The sequence below is a fragment of the Chiloscyllium punctatum genome, chromosome 16 (assembly GCF_047496795.1).
Source record: "Chiloscyllium punctatum isolate Juve2018m chromosome 16, sChiPun1.3, whole genome shotgun sequence".
Taxonomy (NCBI): domain Eukaryota; kingdom Metazoa; phylum Chordata; class Chondrichthyes; order Orectolobiformes; family Hemiscylliidae; genus Chiloscyllium; species Chiloscyllium punctatum.
Window position 1 is genome coordinate 3,965,380 of NC_092754.1, and position 25,658 is coordinate 3,991,037.

General features: G+C 42.0%; 1 protein-coding gene across 6 annotated transcripts in view; it reads right to left on the reverse strand.

Moving 5' to 3' along the window:
* Window positions 1-4,655: 4,655 nt before the first annotated feature.
* The window catches only part of LOC140486911 (tumor necrosis factor receptor superfamily member 5-like), a 102,560-nt gene continuing 81,557 nt past the window's right edge, over window positions 4,656-25,658 (reverse strand). For all 6 annotated transcript variants that reach the window (XM_072586043.1, XM_072586042.1, XM_072586047.1 and 3 more), the window contains 6 exons: window positions 24,529-24,675; window positions 16,768-16,861; window positions 10,683-10,858; window positions 9,911-9,936; window positions 8,734-8,830; window positions 4,656-6,152 (listed from right to left, as the gene is read on the reverse strand). In XM_072586043.1, coding sequence (XP_072442144.1) covers window positions 6,088-6,152; window positions 8,734-8,830; window positions 9,911-9,936; window positions 10,683-10,858; window positions 16,768-16,861; window positions 24,529-24,675 — 605 coding nt within the window. In that variant the 3' untranslated portion in view covers window positions 4,656-6,087. The remainder of the gene's footprint in view (window positions 6,153-8,733; window positions 8,831-9,910; window positions 9,937-10,682; window positions 10,859-16,767; window positions 16,862-24,528; window positions 24,676-25,658) is intronic.

Sequence of the window (25,658 nt, forward strand, 5' to 3'; positions counted from 1 at the left end):
CCAGACCAGGTAGTGAGGAGAAAGTGAGGACTGGTTATGCTGGAGATCAGAGCTGAAAAATGTGTTGCTGGAAAAGCGCAGCAGATCAGGCAGCATCCAAGGAGCAGTAGAATCGATGTTTTGGGCAAAAGCCCTTCAGGAATATTTCTGAAACAGATCCTAAATTAATCAAGTCCCATTTGCCTGCCCTTGATTATGAATCTTTGGAATTCCCTTTCTCAAAAGGCAGTGGACACAGAATCTTTAAATATTTTTTAGGCAGAGGCAGACCAAGAGAAAGTAAGATTATTGATGTTCTGCAGGAGGTTAAAATCAGTTGGACCATGAAGGGTGAAGTGACTTACTCATGTTTCTTATTTGTAGATTCATATGAACAAGTAGTAGGACACTGACCCCATCAAACCTGCACCACTGTTTAAATAAAGTCAGGCTATTGATTTTGACCTGATTATAACCTCAAATCACATGCCTGCCTACTCCTGATAACCTTTCAACTCTTTTTGGATGATGATAAATAGAAACCCAGTCTTAGGAACACAAATGCTTATGGCAATGTTTTGAAGAAGAGGAGCGTTTTCTGTTAGCTAATGTTCATCCTTAATCAGCATCACAACAACAAAGTGATTAACTTGACATAATCATATGGTTCTTTGTGTAAATTGGATTATGCAAATGGCTGCTGTATCCCTACTTCAAAAACATCTTCATGAGCTGCATCTGGTTGATGCTGTGGTACAGAGACATGAAGTACTCTTTTATTACTCAAAACAGGAATACTAACTATCTTCATCATAATTGGTGTTTCTAGCAAAGCTTTCAGATGTTGGTTTCATTTGGACCTTAATGCAAAATAATAATCTCTGAGGCAGGGAATATCTTTGAGCAAATGTCTTTGATATGGCATTGTCTTTATTTTAAAAAACTTAGAGGTCCCATTAATCAATGAGAAGTATTGGTGTAGTTTACTGCTTCAAACCTCTATCACACATGTCCTAACTTGCACCAAGTCTAGTTCATCCATGACCTTTACTTTCACTCACCTACCTTGGTTCAACAGCATTGATCCTGAGGTGTCAAGTGAGAGATAAGAATAGCCTATCTTTGTAAGGGAATAGCAAGGATGTAATGATTACATTAGAAAAGCCCATAGCGTGGTAGGAATTGGAAGACACAAAGAATTCTATTTCCTCTGATGCAAGGCCAGAGCTGAAAAATGGGCTTACCAGCAATGAATGGAAAACAGAGTGTGAATCTGTGAGAAGGGAGGCCGGGACACAATGGAGCACACAGAATTCCCAAGGATAACTTGGGGCTTGTACACAGGTTTGAGACAAAACCTCAAACCAGTTGGTAACAGTTGACAGGTCTTCAGTGGAACTCCAGGACATGTAATTGCAGTAACTCTGTGGTTAAACTCCTGAAGCTTTGCACTTTCTGACCGATCAGAGCATTAGATATCACTAACTGGTATATAATTATAAATTTATGCATTTATTTTACAATATAAAATTACAAGGAAAACATGTTAACCTTTTATTGTCTTCACAGGGCATATGTTCAGCTTTAAATAAGTTTACTCTGGTTAGCTGTTGTAAAGCTGTATTTTCTATGAAGCTGTTAAGACTCTAAACAGCCAGGTTTAAACATTGAACATATGATATGCATCCAAGGTGAGTGATAGCTAAGTTGTCCACCCAAAATGGGACATGTAACTGCATTTTATGTATAAAAGCCATGACTATTTGTAACTTGGATAAATTTTAAGCTGCTCCCCATGTGCATGTGAATAAACCACTTACATTTTGGACTTAGACTGCTAAGTTTCTTATCTGTTATTTCACACTGTTCACTGGACTTTCAATACTGCAAACTCTTACTTTTAAGTTTCTCCATGAATAACACCTTCTGCACCTCTGTTATCTCACTTCTACTCAGGTTCCTGTGTTACTCCAATTCTGATCTCTTTGTCATGACAATATAGGGAGAAAACAGGAGCAGGTCCTGAATTGGATGACCAGTCAGCACCATATTAAATGGTGGAGCAGGCTTGAAGGATGAATGACCAACTGCTCCTATTCTCTATGTTTCCACAACTGACTTTTATCATTCCATCACTGGTGGCTGTGCCTTCACCTGCCAAGAGTGGATACACTGGATTTTACTCTGTCAGTTTCTTTCAATACAGTATATGGCAGTTAGAAGTGGGGCTTGGTAAGCTCAGTTGGCTGGATGCTGGACTGTGATATACAGTGACACCAACAGCATGGGTTCAATTCTCCACGTTGACTGAAGTCATCATGAAGGACTGTCCTTCTTAACCTCACAACTTGCCAAAGGTGTTATGATCCTCAGGTTAAACCAGTTCTTGCTCTCTATGAGAGTAATCCTTGAGTCTATTAAGACTATGGGAATCCTCCCTTTACTTAGAAATGCCTCCATACTTAAAGATTAAAGTTACAAAATATATTTATTATCAAATATACAAGCTAATGGGTTTTACACGGTTTCCCACACTTCACTAAACAATGGCAGGAGGATCTTAGAAGTCCCTTCCTATTAAGCTTGCACAGTGCCTGCTCTGAACTTTCATGTCTTCCTCAGCACATAGTCCTCGACCTTGGAATGCGCAAGTCTGCAACATTCAGTCATCCATATCTCTTTATACTGACCATTTAACAAGTTTTGGGCTGATCAAAGAACACCTTTCACAGAGTTGAAGCTCCTCCAGCAGCAGTTAATGTTTGTATCATGTCCTTTGATTCTCCGAAGTATGCTCTGCTTGCACACAATGTCCTTTGGCTCTCAACGATACTGTCCAAAAATGATCATTGTTGAGGAAGCAGAATGTGCAGTCACTGTGCCTGATGACTTGTGTCTAAAGTATACAGCAAATTAGAACATATGGACATGGTTCTTTGCACATTCTGCTTGAATATAAATTCACAGGCTGACAGGCACACACCAATGATGTCAGTGATAGGGGAAATCTTACATGTGCCAATGGCCACAGTATGAACTGAGAGTGCGTGTGCTCCTGTTCCTGGTGTTTGTATAGTTGTTGTAACAGTGGGAATAAAAACAGCACTTTCAGATAATCCTCCAAACTAAACATTTATTATATTCACATATTAAGATCACTTCAACAAATCAATTTTTGGGAATACAGAGGAACCTTGATTATCTGAACAAAATACACCCAGCCCATGTCATTCGGATAATCGAGGTTCCTCAGTATACTCTCTCTCTCTCTCTCTATATATATATATATATATGGGTCTTATAAGTTGCTTTCTTTCTCTTCCTTTCAACTCTGCTTCAGTTCTTTGTTATTGACACAATATTCTTTGCGACTTTCGTGAAGATTGGTGCTCAGATTGAGGTTCAGGTTGTGAATTTGCTCAGAGCTGGAAGGTTTGTTTTCAGACATTTTGTCACTATATTAGATTACATCATCAGTGAGCCTCTTGTGAAGTGCGGGTGTTATGTCCCACTTTCTAATTATATGTCTTGGTCTCTTAAAGGTGTGTGATATCATTCCCGGTTCTTTTTCTCAGAGGATGGTAGATGGGGTCTAAATCGATGTGTTTATTGATGGAGTTCCAGTTAGAATGCCAGGTTTCTAGGAATTCCCCTGTGTGTCTCTGTTTAACCTGTCCTAGAATGGATGTGTTGTCCCTCCCATCAAAGTTGGAATCCTTCTTCATCTGTATGTAAGGATACTAGTGATAGTGCGTCATGTCTTTTGGTGGCTTGTTGGTGTTCATGTATCCTGGTGGCTAGCTTTTTGCTTGTCCAATGTAGTGTTTGTTAAAGTCCTTGCATGGTATTTTGTAAATTATATTTGTTTTGCTGGTTGTTTGTATAGAGTCCTTTAGGTTAATCAGCCTTTGTATATTGACGTTCCCTTTCAATCACTCATTGAGAATTTGTCCTCTCAATGTCTTTAAAGGTACGTTTACTTAAGAATGAATGTAGCTGCATATGGAGGCAGTTCAGAGGAGATTCCCTTGATTAATTCTGGCAATGAGAGTTTGTCCTGTGAAGAGAGATTGAGCAGTTAGCCCAATATCTTCTGGCGTTTAGAAGATTGAGAAGTGATCGAATTGAGATACATAAGAAATTAAAGGCAATTGATAAAGTATATGCTTAAAGGATGGTTTTCTCACGTGGGTCAATCCAGCACGAGAAATCATAGTTTTAGGGTAAGGAGTAATGGATTGAAAACAGAGATGAGGAGAAATGACTTCTCTCAAAGGGTCATAAGCCTGTGGAATTCACTCCTCCAGAGTGTGGTGGATGCTGGGACACTGAATAAATTAAAGGAGGAAATGGACAGAGTTTTAATAGTAACGGGTTGAAGGGCATGAAAATAGAGTTGAGGCTGAGATGAAATAAGCCGAGATCATATTAAATGGTGGAGTTGGTTCGAGGAGCTGAATTGCCTAATCCTGCTCCTGGTTCTTATGTTCCCATTCTTCCTCGAACAAGGATTTTGCAGAGAAAGGTGAATGGAAGCTAGCTGGCTGTTACTGGAGACTTTCTCCTGCACCACTCAGAAAACAGAAGTTTTGAAACTTTCTTTTTACAGGTTTGGTGGTTCTCTGCTCCACTGGTCACACACAATCCACAGTCACTCAGTCAGGAGCCAATTAAGATATTTTTGTCAAACAGCTTTCCTTTAATTCAGAAACCATCAACTCCATGGTGCCTGCTTCTACTCACAATAGATATATTCCTGAAACAATGAGTTGTACAAAATGTATTCCAGTAGACATGATTTACAACACCGTAGCCTTCTTTGCACAATATCCTTGCTTTAAAGCAGTCCACATTCCAAAAATACAGGCAATAAAAAGATGTGGTCCTTACAAAGTGAGTAGCTCTCTTATCATTCGTTATAATTTTATCTATTAATACATATTATTGATGCATGGTTAAGTTTTCAAAAGAAACTCAAGTTTGTGTCCTGACCTGCAAGATGCTGGGGTTGACAAGTCCTTGTAATCTTCAGATTCTGAGGGCAGACTTTTACCCACTGAGGAAAGGTAGCTTGTCCATCTTCTGCTCTGATCTTTTAGAACTTGTTGACAACGGATTCAAGTCGAGCTGGCAGATGCTCAAGACTCCAAATGTACTGAATCTGAATGTGTTCCCATATGTTTGACATCAGATATGAGTTTTATGTCAATTCATCTTTACATTCCAGACCTTCCGCTGAAATGCATTAAGGTGATGAAGGAAAGGATAAAATTGACAGTCTTCAAATGTTCAACAATTACATTTTACAGAAATAACAACCACCAACTAACAGCCCATTGTTTTTCCTCTGGTCTACATTTCTCACTCAGGACGATAGTGTCCAATCTATTTCACGTGTTGGATTTGAATTATGGTTCAGGGCTGGTTATGCTTCACAGGTAGAACTCGAATCACACAAAGGTCTAAAATGTTGAATATTTGAAATGTTAAAACAAGCTACGTCTGCTATATTTTGTAAACAATCTTTCTGCCTTGAAGTCGTTCAGATTTCATGAATCCATAGTTTCAAGGTACAGCACATATCTTTTATCATTTTACCTCTTTCATCTAGAAGGCCAAGGGCAGCAGATTCCTGGGAACACAATCACTTTCAAGTTCCCCTTAAAGCCACTCACCATCCTGACTTGGAAATATATCATTGCTCCTTCACTGTCACTGGCTCAAAATCCTGGAACTCCCTCTCTCATGTTATTGTGGGTCAATCCATAGCAGGGGGCTGCAGTGGTTCAAAAATGCAGCTCACTTCCACGTTTACAAAGGCAGCTGTGGATGGGCAATAATTGCTGGTCAGCCAGTGACCTCCACGTCCCACAAATCAATCTAAAAACATTGATTGATTTAATTATATCAAAGAATGTCTGTCAACTTGCATCAATTAGGAGAGAGTTAATTTTGCTGTATTTCCATGTTAATTTATTTTGACATTCCCCTTCTGTCCTCTTATAATGACTGTAGAAAAACAATTTTGAACCTGACAAGTAAGGTGCATAGATGAGTCAAACCAAGAATTGCGAAAATGACTGTCTATTTCTGGGTATCTGTAATGTCTTAGACATGTGGTGAATTAGTATCTGCTGAATTTTGACTCCCTATTCCTGAATCACAAGGACGACCTGAAGAAGAAAACAAAGAGAGATAAGTCACTTTTAGAATTACTGTTCATCCATACGAAATGATAAACAGACTGTTCATTTAGACTCAAGACCATATGTTCAGGAAAGGAAAATAATTAATAATGGACTCCGTTTGCTTGTGGCTGCACAGTCTTAAAGCAGAGGGCAGCTCCTTTAAGACAATGCAGCGAATAATCATGTGACAAATCCATACCCACACTTGAAATGACAACACTCTAGTCATTCATAAGCAAGTGCAAATTTTAATTAACAAGCTTATCATGTTTCAAAACAACTGTATCTGGATTTCTCATCACTATTGCTGTGGATAAAATATTTAAAAATTGTTTACTTTCACATGTAAACATTAGTATTTATCAGAACATGTAAATACAGCTGCCAGGGGAAGGTGCAGTATTATACGATCACATTCTGCTGTTTAGTGATGGGTCAGTGTTTTTTGTGGAAAACAATTCTTCACTATAAAAAGCCTCAGAAACAAAAAGAAAACCCTCTCCTTATTTCTATCCTAAAAGGAAGACCTATTCTTTTTAAACTGTGTTCCCTTATACTGGTCTCTTCCACACTATCCACCCTATCCCAGTCTTCTGGGGTTCTTATATGTTTCAATTAGACCTTTCTCATCCTTCTTAACTTGAATTGACATAAGGCTGTTCCTTGCCCACCTTTCTTAATATGACAAGCCCTTCATTCTTGGAATGAGTTGCGTGAACCCTCTCTGAACTACTCCAAATGCATATCCTTTTTCAAATAAGGAGAGCAAACCTGTACCAGATGTGGTCTCAGCAAGGCCCTGTACAGCTGCAGGAAAAGCTATCAACTTTTATATTCCAATCACTTTGCAATAAGTGGCAATATTCCATTTGCCTTCTCAATAATTTTCTGTACTTGCATACTAACATTTTGTGACTGATGTACCAGACATGCAGAACCATGACTTATGTCTGTGGACAGCAAAGGTTTGGAAAGAATTCTGAGGGATAGGATTTATGACTATTTGGCAAAACATAGTGTGATTTAAGGCAGTCAGCATGGCTTTGTGAGGGGCAGGTCATGCCTCACAAATCTTATTCAGTTATTTGAGGAGGCGTCAAGACAGGTCGATGACAGTCGAATAGTGGATGTGGTGTACATGGAATTCAGCAAGGCATTTGATAGGGTTCCCCATGGTAGGCTCATTCATAAAGTCAGGAAGTATGGGATACAGGGAGATCTGACTACCTGGATTCAAAATTGGATGGCTGATAGAAAGCAGAGAGTGGTTGTAGATGGAAAGTATTCTGCCTGGAGGATAGTGCTGAGTGGTGTCCCACAGGGCTCTGTTCTTGAGCCTCCGCTCTTTGTCGTTTTTTATAAATGACTTGGATGAGGAGATTGAGGGGTGGGTTAGTAAATATGCAGATGACACAAAGGTTGGAGGTGTCATTGATAGTATAGAGGGCTACTGCAGGCTGCAATGTGACATAGACAGGATGCAGAGCTGGGCTGAGAAATGGCAGATAGAGTTCAACCTGGATAAATGCGAATGGTGCATTTTGGAAGGTCGAACCCGAATGCTGAATGCAGGATTAAAGACAGGATTCTTGGCAGTGTGGAGAACAGAGGGATCTGGGTGTGCAAGTACATAGATCCCTCAAAGTTGCCACCCAAGTGGATAGGGTTATTCAGAAAGCATATGGTGTTTTGGCTTTCATTAACAGGGGGAATCGAGTTTAAGAGCCGCGAGGTTTTGCTGCAGCTCTACAAGTCCCTGGTGAGACCACACTTGGAATACTGTGTCCAGTTCTGGTTGCCCTACTATAGAAAAGATACAGAGGCTTTGGAAAGGGTGCAAAGAAGGTTTACCAGGATGCTGCCTGGACTGGAGAGCTTGCTTTATGAAGAAAAGTTCGGACTTTTCTCTCTGGAGAGAAGGAGGAAGAGAGGAGACCTGATTGAGGTGTACAAAATAATGAAAGGAATAGATAGAGTCAATAGCCAGAGACTTTTCCCCAGGGCAGGATTGACTGGTACAAGAAGTCATAGATTGAAGATATTAGGAGGAAGGTATAAAGGAAACATTAGAGGTAGGTTCTTTACGCAGAGAGTTGTGAATGCATGGAATGTGTTGCCAGTTCTGGTGGTCGAAGCAGAGTCATTGGGGATATTTAAGCGACTGCTGGACATGCACATGGATAGCAGTGAGTTGAGGGGTGCGTAGGTTAAGTTACTATATTTTACATAAGGATTAAATCTCGGCATAACATCGTGGGCCAAAGGGCCTGCTCTGTGCTGTACTTTGCTATGTTCTATGTATTACCACGTTCTGCCATCTCGCTATTTATATAATGTATGCTTTTCTATTCTCACTGCCAAAGTTGACAAGTTCACATTTATCCACATCAGACTCCATCCGCCAAGTGTTTGTTTACTCTTCTATTTATTTTTGTGGTCTGTTTACTTCTACTTTCAACTAATTTTTCCTTCTATTTTGATGTCTTCAGCAAATTTACCTTTTACAAGTGTAGTCCATTTATCCAAATATGGATACAATCTCAAAATCACAGAGAAATGTACTTACTATTGCATTCTACAATGCTTTTGTCTGGTTGGTCATTGTCTGATGTTGCAGCTTGGCTCCTGAAAAGACCTACACTTTCTGGTATGGAACTGTGTTCCTAATATGAAAAAAATAAATATTTAAGTGTGTGAATCATATTAAAAGTAACAGTTATAGTTGTCTTGAGTTTGACATTGTAATTGTGACACTAAAGCAGGTCATTTATTCTTTGCCCTGTATTATTTCTATTGTTAGCTTAGGAGCCACTGAAAATAGCCCTGGAAACTATGAAGTTTCCAGCCTGGGGAGCTACTGTTTGATCACTTCTTATTTCTTCAGTGTACCAATTAACTGGTAATCCCTCTGCTTGCATCCTTCCTCATAAACTGAAGCGTCCATACATGACCGATGTTCGCCGTGGTTCTACACTGTCAATTTTGATTTGACGACTTTTATCGTTTTACCATTCCTTTAATCACCTTTTATGGCCCCATCATTGTATCTTGGTAGTAGGACAACATAGATATCTATGTATGCTCCAACTCCCTATAATTCATTTCAGTCATAGAATCCTGAAAGTGTGAAAAGCAGGCCATTTGGCCCATTGAATCCACTGAACCTCTGAAGAGCATCTATCCCTCTACCCTATCGGCACAACCTTGCAATTCCAATTGCTAGTCCACCTAGCCTGCACATCCTTGGATGCAATAGGCAATTGTATTATTGCCAATCCATCTAATCTGCACATCTTTGGATTGTGAGAGGAAACTGGAGCACTCGGAGGAAACCCACATAGTCACAGGGAGAGTGTGCAAACTCCACAGACAGTCACCCAAGGGTGGAATCAAACCTCAGTCCCTGAAGATGTGAGGCAGCAGTGCTGACCACTGAGCCACCATGCTGCCCTGAATATCCTAATCTGTCCACAAACACTAAAACTCTTCACATTTGTTATACAGAGATTTTATATTAATCCAGCCATGCTTAATGTCTGTACTGTTTGATCCTTCGCTGCCTTGCAATTCACGCAATGCTACATTAACTTCAGATATCTTTGAGAATCAAGCGGGTGGACAGCTCTGCAGGAAACAGCTCTAAACACGAGTTCAGAATTATATTGGAACGTGAGAAATATTTACAGCTTTCAGATAACATGATTTTATGCATATGATAATAAGTGTTAGAAATATATATTTACCTTGCGATCTGATAATCTGTTGGGATCTGCCAATAAAAGAAGGAAATGACACTATGAATGAGATTAATTCCATGTTTGCTTGATCTTTCCAGTTTTTACTGTTCAGAAAATGGCAGGTATTTTTGTTAGCAAAAGAAACACTGGCCTCAATTTAAACCCACCCTCTGTTGTTCAGTGTAAATGGTGGCAAGGGTGAAAATTAGGCCCAATCAACACCACAGCCAGAGGCAGTGTCACGCCTGCCTGACACCATCTCCTCTTTCAGAGTTTGAAATCAACTAAGGCTCTGACTTCAGGCAGGTGGAACTCACCAATTCTTTAGATTTAAAGGCCACAACTTTAAACTGCTAACAGGCTGAGAGATAATAAACAAGTTAGGGAGACACCTGTAATACTGCAAAGTTTTAATAAATTACTTCAGTAAGAACTCCTTGTGAGCCAGGAGAAACAGGAATGCTCCCCCTCTCCACCAACCCTCCAGGATTTGCAAGGAATCCTTGCATCTACCAAAGCCTGATTTCCCTCGATCAATATAAAACCCTCCCCTCTCATCTGCATTTGCCCATAATCCCCTCCAGACCCGTGATCCCACAAATTATTGGATAGTGTTTTATGATTTCCTTGTGGTGACCACCTGCTGTTACACAGGAGTTTGACGGCAGGACAATTGTTGGAAATAAGGAAACTTATGTGCAATTTGACTGAATGAACACTGATCTGGAGAACTGTACACAAACTGGATTATGTATAGTAAATCAAAGGAATTACACACCTGAGGCACGCCTTTTCTTTCTCCTCCATATAAAATACAAAAACCCTCCAAAGAGCACAACCAAAATCGGGATAACTGGCGCAAGTATAGTACGGAGCAGATTACTCTCCTCTTCACACTCTGTGTCACTCGTAGAGGTTCCTTGTCTGACCTGCTTCTGTTTGTGCTTTTCACATCTGGGTAAGATGTAAAAATAAAATCAACAGAAATATCACAATTGTTTTTGTATGTACAATTAGAATGATGTTCTGGGGTTCTGGGTTTGAGTTCTGTCACAGCAGATGGTGGGTTTGAATTTAAAATAAATTGAATTAAGAATCTAATGACGACCGTGAATCCACCGTCAATTAGAGTCTTAGAGATGTACAGCATGGAAGCAGACTCTTCGGTCCAACCCGACCAGATATCCCAACCCAATCTAGTCCCACCTGCCAGAACCCGGCCCGTCTCCCTCCAAACCCTTCCTATTCATATCCCCATCCAGATGCCTTTTATATGTTGCAATTGTACCAGCCTCCACCACATCCTCTGGCAGCTCATTCCATATACATACCACCCTCTGTGTGAAAGAGTTGCCCCTTGGGTGTCTTTTATATCTTTCCCCTCTCACCCTAAACCTGTGCCCTCTAGTTCTGGACTCCGACCCCAGGGAAAAGACTTTGCATATTTATCCTATCCATGCCCCTCATGATTTTGTAAACCTCTGTAAGGTCACCCCTCAGCCTTAGACGCTCCAAGGAAAACAGCCCCAGCATGGTTCAGCTTCTCCTTATAGCTCAAATCCTCCAATCCTGGCAACATTCTTGTAAATCTTTTCTGAACCTTTTCAAGTTTCACAACATCTTGCCAATAGGAAGGAGACCAGAATTGCAATATTCCAACAGTGGCCTAACCAGTGACCTGTACAGTCGCAACATGACCTCCCAACTCCTGTACTCAATACCACGACCAATAAAAGAACGCAAGCCAAATGCCTTCTTCACTATCCTATTTACCTGCGACTCCACTTTCAAGGGGCTATGAACCTGCACTCCAAGATCTCTTTGTTCAGCAACACTCCCTAGGACCTTACCATTAAGTGTATAAATCCTGCTAAGATTTGCCTTACCAAAATGCTGCACCTCTCATTTATCTGAATTAAAGTCCACCTGCCACTTATCAGCCCATTGGCCCCTCTGGTCAAGATCCTGTTGTAATCTGAGGTAACCTTCTTTGCTGTCCATTATGCCTCCAATTTTGGTGTCATCTGCAAACTTACTAACTGTACCACTTATACTCATATCCAAATCATTTATGTAAATAACAAAAAGTAGAGAACCCAACAACGATCCTTGTGCCACTCCACTGGTCACAGGCCTCCAGTCAGAAAAACACCTCCACCGTCACCCTCAGTTCTGTATCCAAATGGCTAATTCTCTCTGTATTCCGTGAGTTCTAACCTTGCTAACCAGTCTCCCATGGGGAACCTTGTTGAATGCCTTACTGAAGTCTATATAGATCACATCTACCACTCTGCCCTCATCAATCCTCTTTGTTACTTCTTCAAAAAACTCAATCGTTTGTGAGACATGATTTCCCACGCACAAAGCGGTGGGAAATCAGTCCTTGCCTTTCCAAATACATTTACATCCTGTCCCTCAGGATTCTCTCAAACAACTTGCCCACCACCGACGTCAGGCTCACTGGTCTCTAGTTCCCTGGCTTGTCCTTACCACCCTTCTTAAACAGTGGCACCACTTTAGCCAACCTCCAGACTTCCAAATATCTCAGCAAGAGGCCCAGCAATCACTTCCCTAGCTTCCCACAGAGTTCTAGGATACACCTGATTAGATCCTGGGGATTTATCCATTTTTACCCGTTTCAAGACATCCAGCACTTCCTCCTCTGTAATAAGGCCATTTTTCAAGGTGTCACCATCAATTTCCACAGTAAATACTGATGCAAAATACTCATTTAGTATCTCCCCCATTTTCTCCTGCTCCGCACAAAGGCTGCCTTGCTGATCTTTGAGGGGCCCTATTCTCTCCCTAGTTACCCTTTTGTCCTTTATGTACTTGTTAAAAACCCTTTGGATTCTCCTTAATTCTATTTGCCAAAGCTATCTCATGTCCCCTTTTTGCCCTCCTGATTTCCCTCTTAAGTATACTCCTGCTGCCTTTATACTCACTTGATCTATCCTTTCTATACCTTACATATGCTTCCTTCTTTTTCTTAACCAAACCCTCAATTTCTTTAGTCATCTAGCATTCCTTATACCTACCAGCCTTTTGTTTCACCCAAACAAGAATATACTTTCTCTGGGTTCTCGTTATCTCAATTCCGAAGGCTTCCGACTTTTCAGCCGTCCCTTTACCTGTGAACATCTGCTCCCAATCAGCTTTTGAAAGTTCTTGCCTAATAATGGTAAAATTGGCCTTTCTCCAATTTAGAACTTCAACTTTTAGATCTGACCTATCCTTTTCCATTACTATTTTAAATCTAATGGAATTATGGTCACTGGCCCCAAAGTGCTCCCCCACTGACACCTCAGTCACCTGCCCTGCCTTATTTCCCAAGAGTAGGTCACGTTTCCCACCTTCTCTAGTAGGTACATCCACATATTGAATCAGAAAATTTTCTTGTAATCATTTAACAAACTCCTCTCTCCATCTAAACCCTTAACACTATGGCAGTCCCAGTCTATGTTTGAAAAGTTCAACTCCCCTAGCATAACCACCCTATTATTCTTACAGATAGCTGAGATCTCATTACAAGTTTGTTTCTCAATTTCCCTCTGACTATTAAGGGGTCTATAATACAATCCCAATAAGGTGATCATCCCTTTCTTATTTCTCAGTTCCACCCAAATAACGTCCTTGGATGTATTTCCTGGAATATCCTCCCTCAGCACAGCTATAATGCTATCCTTATCAAAAATGCCACTCCCCCTCCTCTCTTGCCTCCCTTTCTATCCTTCCTGTAGCATTTGTATCCTGGAACATTAAGCTGCCAGTCCTGCCCATCCCTGAGCCATGTTTCTGTAATTGCCATGATACCCCAGTCCCATGTTCCTAACCATGTCGAGTTCATCTGCCTTCCCAGTTAGGCCCCTTGCATTGATATAAATGCAGTTTAATTTATTAGTCCTACCTTGTCCCTGCTTGCCCCGACTCATTTCTGTTCTCAACTGTACCAGTCTCAGATTGATCTCTTTCCTCACTATCTCCCTGGGTCCCACCTCCCCACCTTACTAATTTAAATCCTCCTGAGCAGCTCTAGCAAATCTCCCTGCCAGTAATTAGTCCCCTTCCAATTTAGGTGCTATCCGTCCTTCTTGTACAGATCATTTCTACCCCAAAAGAGAGATTCCAATGATCCAAAAATGTGCATCCTTCTCCCAAACACCAGCTCCTTAGCCATGCATGCATCTGCTCTGTCCTCCTATACTCGTAGCACCGCGAGTATTCCAGATATTACTACTCTCGAGGACCTCCTGTTTAAATTCCTGCCTAAATCTCAGTAATCATCCTTCAGAATCTCAACCTTTTCCCTTCCTATGTCGTTGGTTCCAATGTAGACAACGACCTTTTGCTGGCCCCTCTCCCCCTTGAGAACATTCTGCACCCTCTCTGAGACATCCTTGATCCTGGTAGCAGGGAAGCAACGCACCGTTATGATTTTTCGCTGCTGGCCACAGAAACATCTGTCTGTACCTCTGACTAGAGAATTCCCTAACACAATTTATCTCTTGGAACCCGTCGTACCCCTCATTGCATTAGAGCCAGTCTCAACACCAGAAACTTGGCTGTTCATGCTACATTCCCCTGAGAATCCATCACTACTTACATTTTCCAAAACAGCATACTTGTTTGAATATACCTGCACCAGGTGCCTACCTCTCATACCTTTCCTGGAGTTAACCCATCTATGTGACTGTATTTGAGACTTTCCCCCCTTCCTATAACTGCCATCCATCACATACTGTTGGTGTTGCAAATTCCTCATTGCTTCGAACTGTCTCTCCATTGGATCTGATAAGATTCCCAACCAACAGCATTTATTGCAGATGTAATCCGCAGTAATCCTTAAGCTCTCTTTAAACTCCCACATCTGACAAGAAGCACATATCACTCTACTAAAGGCCATTCTTGCTCCCTCACAATCTCCAGACCCAGAAAATAACACCGTCTTATTCCTCTATAAAACACTGCCCCAGGTTAGATTAATAGTTATGGCTTATATTTTAAGTTTAATCAAGAGACAGATCTCAAAAAACATATAATCAAGAAAGAACCCATTCTACTCACTACTGCAGATTTTCTGTAGGACACTTAAAACTGTAGGGAAAAACCTGTCTGGCTCACTAATGTCCTTTAGGGAAGGAAACTGCCGTCCTTACTCGGTCTGGCCTACATGTGATTCCAGACTCACAGCAATGTGGTTGACTCTTAACTGCTGTCTGGGATAATTAGGGATGGGCAAGAAATGCTGCCTGGTCAGCGACACCCTCATCCATTGAATAAATAAAAAGAAAAAATAATAGTAGTTTTACTGTCACATCAAGGGATTTAATTGGATTTCTGTAGACAGTTTTAGACACGAAGACTGTTTTGATAAAGAACACATTTGAAAAAACGTCAATACAGGCACCTTTTTACCAACTGGTTAATTGGATGGGTCAATGGGCTGAGGAGTGGCAGATAATGTTTAATTTAGCGAAACGTGAGGGGTCACATTTTGGTCAGCTAAATCAGGGCAGGACTACACCTCACAGTAAGGTCTTGGGGAGTATTGCTGAACAATAAGACCTTGGAGTGCAGGTTCAGAGTTCTTGGAAAGTAGAGTTGCAGGTAGACAGGGTAGTGAAGGAGACGTTTGGTACACTTGCCTTTTTTGATCAATGCACTGAGTATAGATGTTGGGAGGTCATGTTGTGGTTGTACAGGACATTGCTTAGGCCACTTTTGGAATACTACATTCAATTCTGGTCTCCCTGCTATAGGTAAGATTATGTTAAACTTGAAAGGGTGCAGATAAGATCAATAAGGATGTTCCCATGGTTGAAGAGAGAGGCTGAATAGGCTGGGTCTATTTTCCCTGGAGACCTTATAGAGATTTATAAAGCCATGAGGGGAATAGTCAAGGTCTTTTTCCCAGAGTAGGGAAGGGCATAGTTTCAAGTGAGAGGGGCAAGATTTAAAAGGGATCTAAAGGGCAACATTTTCACGCAGAAGACACTAGTGTGTAGCAGACTCCTGCAAGTGTCACCAGTTATTTTCTGGAAAGAGCAGGAAGTGAACGAATTCACAGGTGACTAACCTGACCACATGGGAAATGTGTGGTCACCTGTTCCACTTGTAAGGAAGCCTTGTTGCAGGAAGAGACAGGTGTCAGCAATGACCTGCGTAGAAAATCTGAGCCTTCTGAAACAGTGCTGTTCAGTCATGTTCAGAATGATGATCCTCTGCCGCTGTATCCTCTGTTAGGGATACAGCCTCCTACTGACTAGAGGTCTGCATTCATCCCGTTGGTCCTGCTGTATGGCTACAAGCTGAAGAGAGAACAGCTGGAGTCCTCACATTGAATATGTTTCTGAGCTGCTGTTGTTATTGCTCATGCTGCTCAACAGAGGCCCAAGGTAGAGCTGTATCAGAACAAGTTCTTTGGGACAGCCCTGAGATTTATGTGAAGAAACACCTATCCTGGATAAGCATTTAACAGCTTGTTAGCCTCTCAATTTCAATACCTCGTCAATCACTGTGGGCTCTCCACTTTGTCTTCCCAGTAAGTTTCACACAGTGCAGGCATTTAATACCAGAATGGAGGAGAAATCTTCAATCAAATGATTTTTATTGAAATCAAAACACTGGCTGACTGACTTTTGCACATACTTTCAAACTGGCACTGATTAAATGCAGAAGTTGTTGAGTTCATGTTGAATTATCAACACTTTGGCATTTTACTCACCTAAGCTGTAAAACTGACACCAGATTCCCCAGCCACCAAACCCCTGTCAGTAAAAATTCTGCAATGTATTGTTGAAAATTATAGCCACCCTATTCCAATATTGCAATTTAAAAATGCTGAATTCTCTGGAGGTACTTACTGAGTCCATTCCACACATGGTTCAGTTGATGAATCATTGCTAGAATATGTTCCTTCGGGGCATGCCTCACACACAGTATCTTTGAAATGTGTGCCTGAAAAATAAACGCATATCAGTAGTGATCTTTTATGTCAGCAATATAGTTTATTCCTAAAAATTATATAAATACTCACAAAGGTTTAAAATCAGTTCTGTACAGTCTTTGCAGAGAAAACAAAACAATGTTGGAATATTGAATTTTTCAGAGCATTTCTACATTTGCAATCAAAAGTTTCTACTTATTCAGGAAATTGTTTATGTTCATTTGAGGCACCAAGAGGGTCTGACAACTGAAAAGACCCTTGATATACTTTAGCAGAAAGACCGTAGATAGTGATCTTTTCCCATCCCTCAACACATAGTCCTGAATCTTGGAACGTCCCAGTCTGCAACACTTAAGAGTCATAGAGATGTACAGCATGGAAACAGACCCTTCGGTCCAACTCGTCCATGCTGACCAGATATCCCAACCCAATCTAGTCCCATCTGCCAGCACCCAACCCATATCCCTCCAAACCCTTCCTATTCATATACCCAACCAGATGCTTTTTAAATGTTGCAAATGTACTAGCCTCCACCACTTCCTCTGGCAGCACATTTCATACACGTACCATCCTCTGAGTAAAAACGTTGCCTCTTAGATCACTTTTATACTTTGCCCCTATCACCCTAAATCTATGCCCTCTAGTTCTAGACTCCCCCACCCCAGGGAAAAGACTTTGTCTATCCATGCCACTCATTATTTTGTAAACCTCGATAAGGTCACCCCTCAGCCTCCGACGCTCCAGGGAAAACAGCCCCAGCCTGTTCAGCCTCTCCCTATAGCTCAAATCCTCCAAATCATGCAACATCCTTGTAAATCTTTTCTGAACCCTTTCAAGTTTCACAACATCTTTCCGATAGGAAGGAGACCAGAATTGCATGCAATATTCCAACAGTGGCCTAACCAATGTCCTGTACAGCCGCAACATGACCTCCTAACTCCTGTACTCAATACACTGACCAATAAAGGAAAGCATACCAAACGCCTTCTTCACTATCCTATCTACCTGCGACTCCACTTTCAAGGAGTTATGAACCTGCACTCCAAGGTCTCTGTTCAGCAACACTCCCTAGGACCTTACCATTAAGTGTATAAGTCCTACTCAAATTTGCTTTCCCAAAATGTAGCACCTTGCATTTATCTGAATTAAACTCCATCTGGCACTTCTCAACTCATTGGCTCATCTGATCAAGATCCTGTAGGATTCTGAGGTAACCTTCTTTGCTGTCCACTACACCTCCAATTTTGATGTCACCTGCAAACTTACTAACTATACCTCTTATGCTCGCATCCAAATCATTTATATAAATGATGAAAAGTAGTGGACCCAGCACTGGTCCTTGTGGCACTCCACTGGTCACAGGCCTCCAGTCTGAAAAACGACCCTCTATCTTCTACCTTTCAGCCAGTTCTGTATCCAAATGGCTAGTTCTCCCTGTATTCCATGAGATCTAACCTTGCTCACCAGTCTCCCATGGGGAATCTTGTTGAACGCCTTACTGAAGTCCATATAGATCACATCTACCGTTCTGCCCTCGTCAATCCTCTTTGTTATTTCTTCAAAAAACTCAACCAAGTTTGTGAGACATGATTTCCCATGTATAAAGCCATGTTGACTATCCCTAATCAGTCCTTGCCTTTCCAAATACTTGGTCATGGTCAACTCTTTACACTGGAAACCAACTCGTTTTGGGCAAACCAAACAGCATATTTTATTAAATTGATGGTCTTCCAAACATAGTTGATGTTTGTGTTGGTGTGTCCCAGGGAACAGAGCGTTGAGCACAGAATCCTGCGTCATGGAGCTGCTTAGGAATCTCTTTCCAGACATTTTTTTTTGCAAAGGCACATTCCAGGGGAAGTTGTGGGGCAGTCTCCTCACTAGCACAGCCGCTTCAAGGGCAGTATGTGGTGGTGCACAGAGACCAGACGTGAATGACAGCTCTGACAGACAGTCCCCTTCTCACCACTAGCCAAGCTATGTCCTGATACTTCTTGGAAAGTTCTAGTGAAGAGACATTCTGCCAAATGACTTTCCTGCTGCATCTCAAGGACATTATGTGCTGACCGCTTCCTGATGGACTTGTGGTCAAAGGTGTTTCTCTTTACAAAATTTTTCCATGAAGGCTAGGTGATATGGAATGGTCCAACTACTTGTGGCGTGTTCTGTAGCACTGATGCCAGATCCATCCTTCGTACACCAGGGACAGGTAGAACCTCAGTATAGTGACACTTGGTGTTTACATATGAAGGGTCCACGCACAGCCTGGTGCAGCCACACACAAAGGTGGCCATCAGGAGGGAGGCGTTAAGTACACCCTTCACCTCCGACCTTATTCACAGCTTTGTACATGATGTCCTTGCAAACATGGTCCATCTCAGACCTCCCGATGCAGCGGATGATGGCTTGGGTGACTGCTAAAGCGTAGGTTCAGGGAATGGGCCAGATATGTGCCATGTGCAGCAATACCAGTGGTACCTCACACCTGATGATCAGGTTTTATCCACAATGAAGAGGAAATAGTGTTTGCTTAAGCTCAATTTCGACCTCATCTTGGTAATATGCTCATCCCAAGTTTTTGCACACTCTGAACCATAATCCGAGCACCTACAGGTAATCTGTCCTGAAGGTGAAGGCGATAAAGGATCAGTCGGCCCCGTTCCCAAAGAACATGGCTTTACTGTTGCCTCGATTTGCTTTATCTCCAGACGTCAGTTTGAACTGATTGGAGATGATCATGACTCTGCACACTAATACCGAATCTGAGCACAAAATAACGATGTGATGCATGTACAGCAAGGTTTTGACCTGCAGGCCTCACTGTCTGGAACACTCACCCCTCTCAGGCTCACATCCTTCCTGATGTACTTGGCAAAAGACTCTATACAACACACAAACAAGGCAGGTGACAGGGAGCAGTCCTGCCTGACTCCAGATCTGATCAGGAACCTTGGATTCCATCCACTGATTGAGAGTGCTTTATTGTTGTTAGTGTAGAGACGTTAGATCCAAATTTGAATTCCCACCCCAAAGCCCACGTAGATATGCAATGTCCTTTCAAAGGCCTTCAACCTGCTCCAAGCTGATGGGACAGATGTTCACCTCTCTGTCCTGCACATAGATGATTATATCCCAGGGGAACACAAGGCTCTTAGAGACCTTTCTATCCAGTACAGCACTCGGGGTGGATCACTAATCCCAGATCAGACCTGACCTGGTTGGCGATGACCTTGGACAGAATTCTATAACCTGCATTCAGCAATGACATTGGTCACCAAATCCCGATTTCCTCCTTTCCCCCAGTTCTATTTGTAGGTGAGGGTGATGAGACCTTTCCTCATGAATCCACAGATGCTACCTCCCAGAAGCATACTGTCGTACACTTCCAGCAGATCCTGGCCAATCAACTCCCACAGAGCCGAATACAACTTGGCCACAAAGCTTAAACTTCTAGGAGCTTGACTCTTCAAAAAGGAATCAAGGCCTTTAGTCAACTCATTGAAGGACAATGGCTGATCCAGCTTCTCCCACATGCTGCCATCTCAGACCTCCGTGGTTCAGGACAGAAATGAATGAGAGGCCACACTGCCTATTGGCTGCGTGTCATACAGTCTGGAATAAAATTATTTGCTGATCCTCAGGATATCAGACTGAGATGACATTATCCAGCCATCTTCTTCCTTCAGGCTGCTGATCTCAGAGCCCTCTCTGTGCACCTTCTGAAAGAAGAAATGCAAGCACGTCTCACCCTTCTCCATGATGTGGACCCTGGACCAGAAGATTACTTTGGAGGCCTCGAAAGCAAAGAGTGAGGCTTGTTGGCTCTTCATCTCCTGGAAATCCTCATTGACACTGACCCCCATCAGGAGTAGACTCTGTACGCTCTTCTGGAATTTTGACAATTTCACCCATTCTCTCTCTCTCTCACACCTCTGAACACCTTTGAAAAACCTCTTCTGTTCCCTTTGACTGCTTCCCACTAGTCCACTGAGGCTCAAAGAAGGATTTCACAGTTCTCCAACTTTTGTAATCCTTGTGAGTTCCTCAATGTTTTCTGGGGTCAAAAGTTTCACATTCAGCTTCCATGTTCTCTTAGTGGTCCACTGGTTGTCCTGCAGGTGACAGCTATCAGGAGCAGTGGTCAGAGAAAAGAAAATCAGCTTGACACTGGTGGATCTGACTGAGAATGTATGGGACACAAACAGGAAATCTATCCTGGAGCAGATAGACCCATCTGACCATGACCAAATGTGCCTGGACCACACGATCTTGTAGGATTACTGAAGACATTGTGCGGCTTAGCGTCTTAAACCGTTTCCATCAGGAATCTGGCCAACGTGTCCAGTTTGCTATCAGCCCTTCAGGATTTTCCAGCCGCATCAATGATGATGTCAGTACCAGATCATTGAAACTGAATTTGTTTTACTAAGGGCTGCTTCATCACAGCCCCCGTGGCTGTAATACAAAGCAAATGCAGGTCCATTCAATTCGTAGATAATTTTGCTCAAATTCATTCAGTACTTGGCCCAGCCACCTGAAAGAGCAGCCCATCATTGCAGGCTGCTCTGAACAGCAAAGTCTGGACTGTAGTTCCTGTTAAAAGTTTTATTCACTCTAGTTTATTCTCAATAATTTAACGACTTTTGCACTAAAATCACCCACATTTAATGAACTGCAAAATGAACTAGATTTTTAGTTGACACTCACAGCAATCTAATCTGATTTGATTAGATTTATTGTCACACATACTTAAGTGGAGTGAAAAACCTTGCTTGCAAACAGTACAGGCAGTAAGCAAGGACATAGGGTAAGAAAAAAGACTTGGATAGAGTAAGATTTAAAGGTTACACCGCACAGGAAACGCACTAGGCCAGATCAATGTCAACATGTTCCTCCTGTCCGTGTCGAGAGGAACATTCCAGTTTATCTGGAATTTAGCCTGAAGATAGCATCATGAGGGAAGAGTGAGATGAGTGATCTGAAGTGAAACTTAGAAGAGCAGATGGACAGACTGATGCAGCAGTTACAAGATCTTGAGACATGCAGGTGTGGTACAGGAACAGTCAGAACTTCTGTTTGGATTGTTTTTGGTTTTCTCTCCTGTCATCCCCTTCAAAGTGTAAAATGTGTTATTCACGAATGGTTTAACATCACGTGGTGAAAAGTGTATTGGCAGCAACATGTATTTCTGTAATAACTTTAGCATGGTAAAACTTCTCTCTGATGGTTCACTGGAGTGTAATTGGACCATAAATAATCACTGAATTGTAAAATTATTAAGTTACTATTAAAAATGGCAATTGGTCAAATCTCATTTTATTATTCAAAACTATTAGAAACTAATGTCTTTTTTAGTAACACCCGATTATAAAGATACACTTCTTTATCCGACATTAAAGTGAGAAAACAGAGGTAGACTACAGTGTAAGATGATGCAAAGTCAGAAGGATTCTGGGATATTGTATCAAGTTTAAAGCTACTGATTGCAGCAAATAGACAAGAGCATGAAGACTGTTCATGGAAATCTGGGAGAGAATAGAGTGTGAATGTCTCACTCTTTAGTAAATCATTGCAATACCAAGGACATACAACTTGGAAGCAGAAGTAGGCTATTCGACTCACCAAGTAAACTCTGACATTCAATAGGACCATGGCTGATCAGATAATCCTCAACTCCATTTCCCTACCTTTCCCCATAACCTTCATTTCCTTTACTGATTAAAAATCTGTCTATCTCAAACTTGAATTCATATAATGACCCAGTTTCAACAGTCTTTGTGGTAAAGAATTTGTTGAAATTCCTCATTTCTGTCTTAGAATGGTGATCCCTTATTTTGAGGTTAAGACCTCTAGAACCCCTACAGTGAGGAAACTGGCCATTTGGCCTACCAAGTCAACACCGATCCTCCAAAGAGTATTCCACCCAGACCCATTCCTCTACATTCATCCCCGACTAATGCACCTAACCTACACATCTCTGGACACTATGGGGCAACTTAGCATGGCCAATTCACCTAACCTGCACACTTCTGGACTGTGGGAGGAAACCCACGCAGACACAGGGAGTATGTGCAAATTCCACACAGACAGATGCCTGAAGCTGGAATTGAACTCAGATTGCTGGTGCGCAGTGCTAACCATTGAGCCACCTTGCTGCCCAAACTCTGATCCTAAACTCTCACATAGGGGAAACAACTTTTCTGTATCTTACTTGATTTCTTCCCTAAATAGGTACAGTTCGCAACAGCCACATGAACTATTCCTGATTGGTCAATGAAAATGTCTTTATACACGAGACTGAAGACGATTTGGTGAGGAACAAGTTAATTGGATAACAGCCAGCATAAAGGATGCTGAGTTTGGTCTCTTGGTAGTGGAGTGACAATTTCTCCACCTCTGCCATATCTGCTCCCAGGAGGACCAGTTCCACCACAGAACACACCAGAGGCCTCCTTCTTTAGAGATTGCAATTTCTCTTCTCACGTGGTTGAAGATGCCCTCCAACACATCTCATCCCGCACCCCTGCGCCCTCACACCCCACCCCTCCAACTTTAACAAGGACAGAACCCCCACCAACCTTTGCATTAACCGCATCATCCACCGACATTTCTGTCACCTCCAAATAGACCCACCACCAGAGATATATTTTCCTCCCCACCCCTTCCCGCTTTCCGCAAAGACTACCTCCGTGACTACCTAGTCAGGTTCACCACCCCCCCCCACCGCCAACAAACCACCCTCTTGTCCTGGCACCCTCCCCTGCCACCGCAGGAATTGCAAAACCTGCGCCCACACCTCCTTCCTCACCACCATCCAAGGCCCTAAAGGAGCCTTCAACATCCATCAAAGTTTCACCTTCACATCCACCAATGTCATTTATTTTAGCTGTTGCTCCCAATGTGGTCTCCTCTACATTGGGGAGACTGGACGCCTTCTTGCAGAATGCTTCAGGGAATATCTCCGGGATACCCGCACCAATCAACCCCACTGCCCCGTGGCCCAACATTTCAACTCCCTCTCCCACTCTGCCGAGGACATGCAGATCCTGGGCCCCCTCCAGCGCCGCTCCCGCACCACCCAATACCTGGAGGAAGAATGCCTCATCTTCCGCCTTGGAACACTTCAACCCCAGGGCATCAATGTGGACTTCACCAGTCCCTCATTTCCCCTCCCCCATCTTACCCCAGTTCCAACCTTCCAGATCATCACTGGCCTCATGGCCAGTCCTACCTGCCAATGTGCCTTCCCACCCCTCTGCTCCACTCTCCCCTCTGACCTATCACCTCCATCCCCACCCCCATTCACCTATTGTACTCTTTGCAACCATCTCCCCAGTTTCCCCCCCCACCCCGCCCCATTTACTCTCCACCCTGGAGGCTTCCTGCCTCTATTCCTGATGAAGGGCTTTTGCCCAAAACTTTGATGTTCCTGCTACTTGGATGCTGCCTGACCTGCTGCACTTTTCCAGCAACACATTTTCAGCTCTGATCTCCACCATCTGCAGTCCTCACTTTCTCCTCGCATTAATCAGGGGTAAATGTAGGTGTCTAGGTGGGTTACTCTTCATAGGGTTGGGCCGAATGGCCTGTTTCCATACTGTAGAGAATCTAATCTATGTTATAGTTCCAGTTCAAGACATTATTTAGATAATGGGGCCAAAGAAATCTAACACCATACCTTTTTCTTTAACTCCTTCACCTGGAGGGCATTTTTTGTGCTTGAACGCCATCTGACAGTTTTTCTCTCGGCAGTAATACCCATTTTTGGGCTTACATTCTGTATTCCGTGTATAGATACAAGGGTGTTTAACTTCAAGCCCCAACTCTATAAACAAAAAACATCAATGAGCTACAAGTAAAATAAAAATGAAATACTTCCCATTTTATCTTAAGTGGGAAGCAAGAGATAAATAATAGTAAAATAACAGAAGGTTTTATTTTAAAATTAGAATCTGGAGGATTAATATTAACTTTTGGGCATCCAACCAATGAAGGTCACCAGTAAACTGTCCAATTTAGTGAATTCAGGATGGCTGTGATTTGGTGGGTATAGACCTCTTGAGATTGGGCCAGCAAGCTGAGTGTGCATTGTGAGAGCGTGTTGTTGGTGGGGGTAGAGAATCAGTGACTCAGGACAGCAACATCTCCACCCAATTCTTCAATTGACAGTAATAGTTCTATTTGTCTTTAAGTTTTATTTTTATGTTTCTGTGTTTCATTTTCCTTTCATTTTTCTCACGGTAATCTTCTGAGTGGCTGTTTTATGGTTCATATTTTTTAGGTGATATTCCAAATGTTTTTCTCGATTTATTTTTTAAAAATCTTGCATTCTGAATGGTTTCACTTTCTCCTCCAGTGGAAGAATAAACAGAGAATGGGAAATATCATATAGTTCATCTGTCGAAGTGCTTCTTGAATTCACTAAATTGGACAGTTTACTGGTGACCTTCATTGGTTGGTTGCCCAACCAATTTTTCATTTTTTGTTGGCATTTCATTCGTACAAAAATTATTGAAAATAATTATGAAAATAGTCATGTAGAAACTTAGGAAAAACTAACAAAAATATCATTCATCCCTTGAGCTTTGAGTTGATAAAACATTACATGTTTCTACAGATTATTTATTCCGATTTGCTCCATTCTGTTTGACAGCCTTCCTTTTCTAAAGCCCATTGAATACAGACTTTTTTCAATTGACCTAGAATCTACAGATTCTTAGATGTCGTTCCATGTTTCCACTATACTGTATGTGGAAAAAGTGCTCCTTGATTTCATCTAAATTAGCTCAGTTCTCATTTTAAAACTTA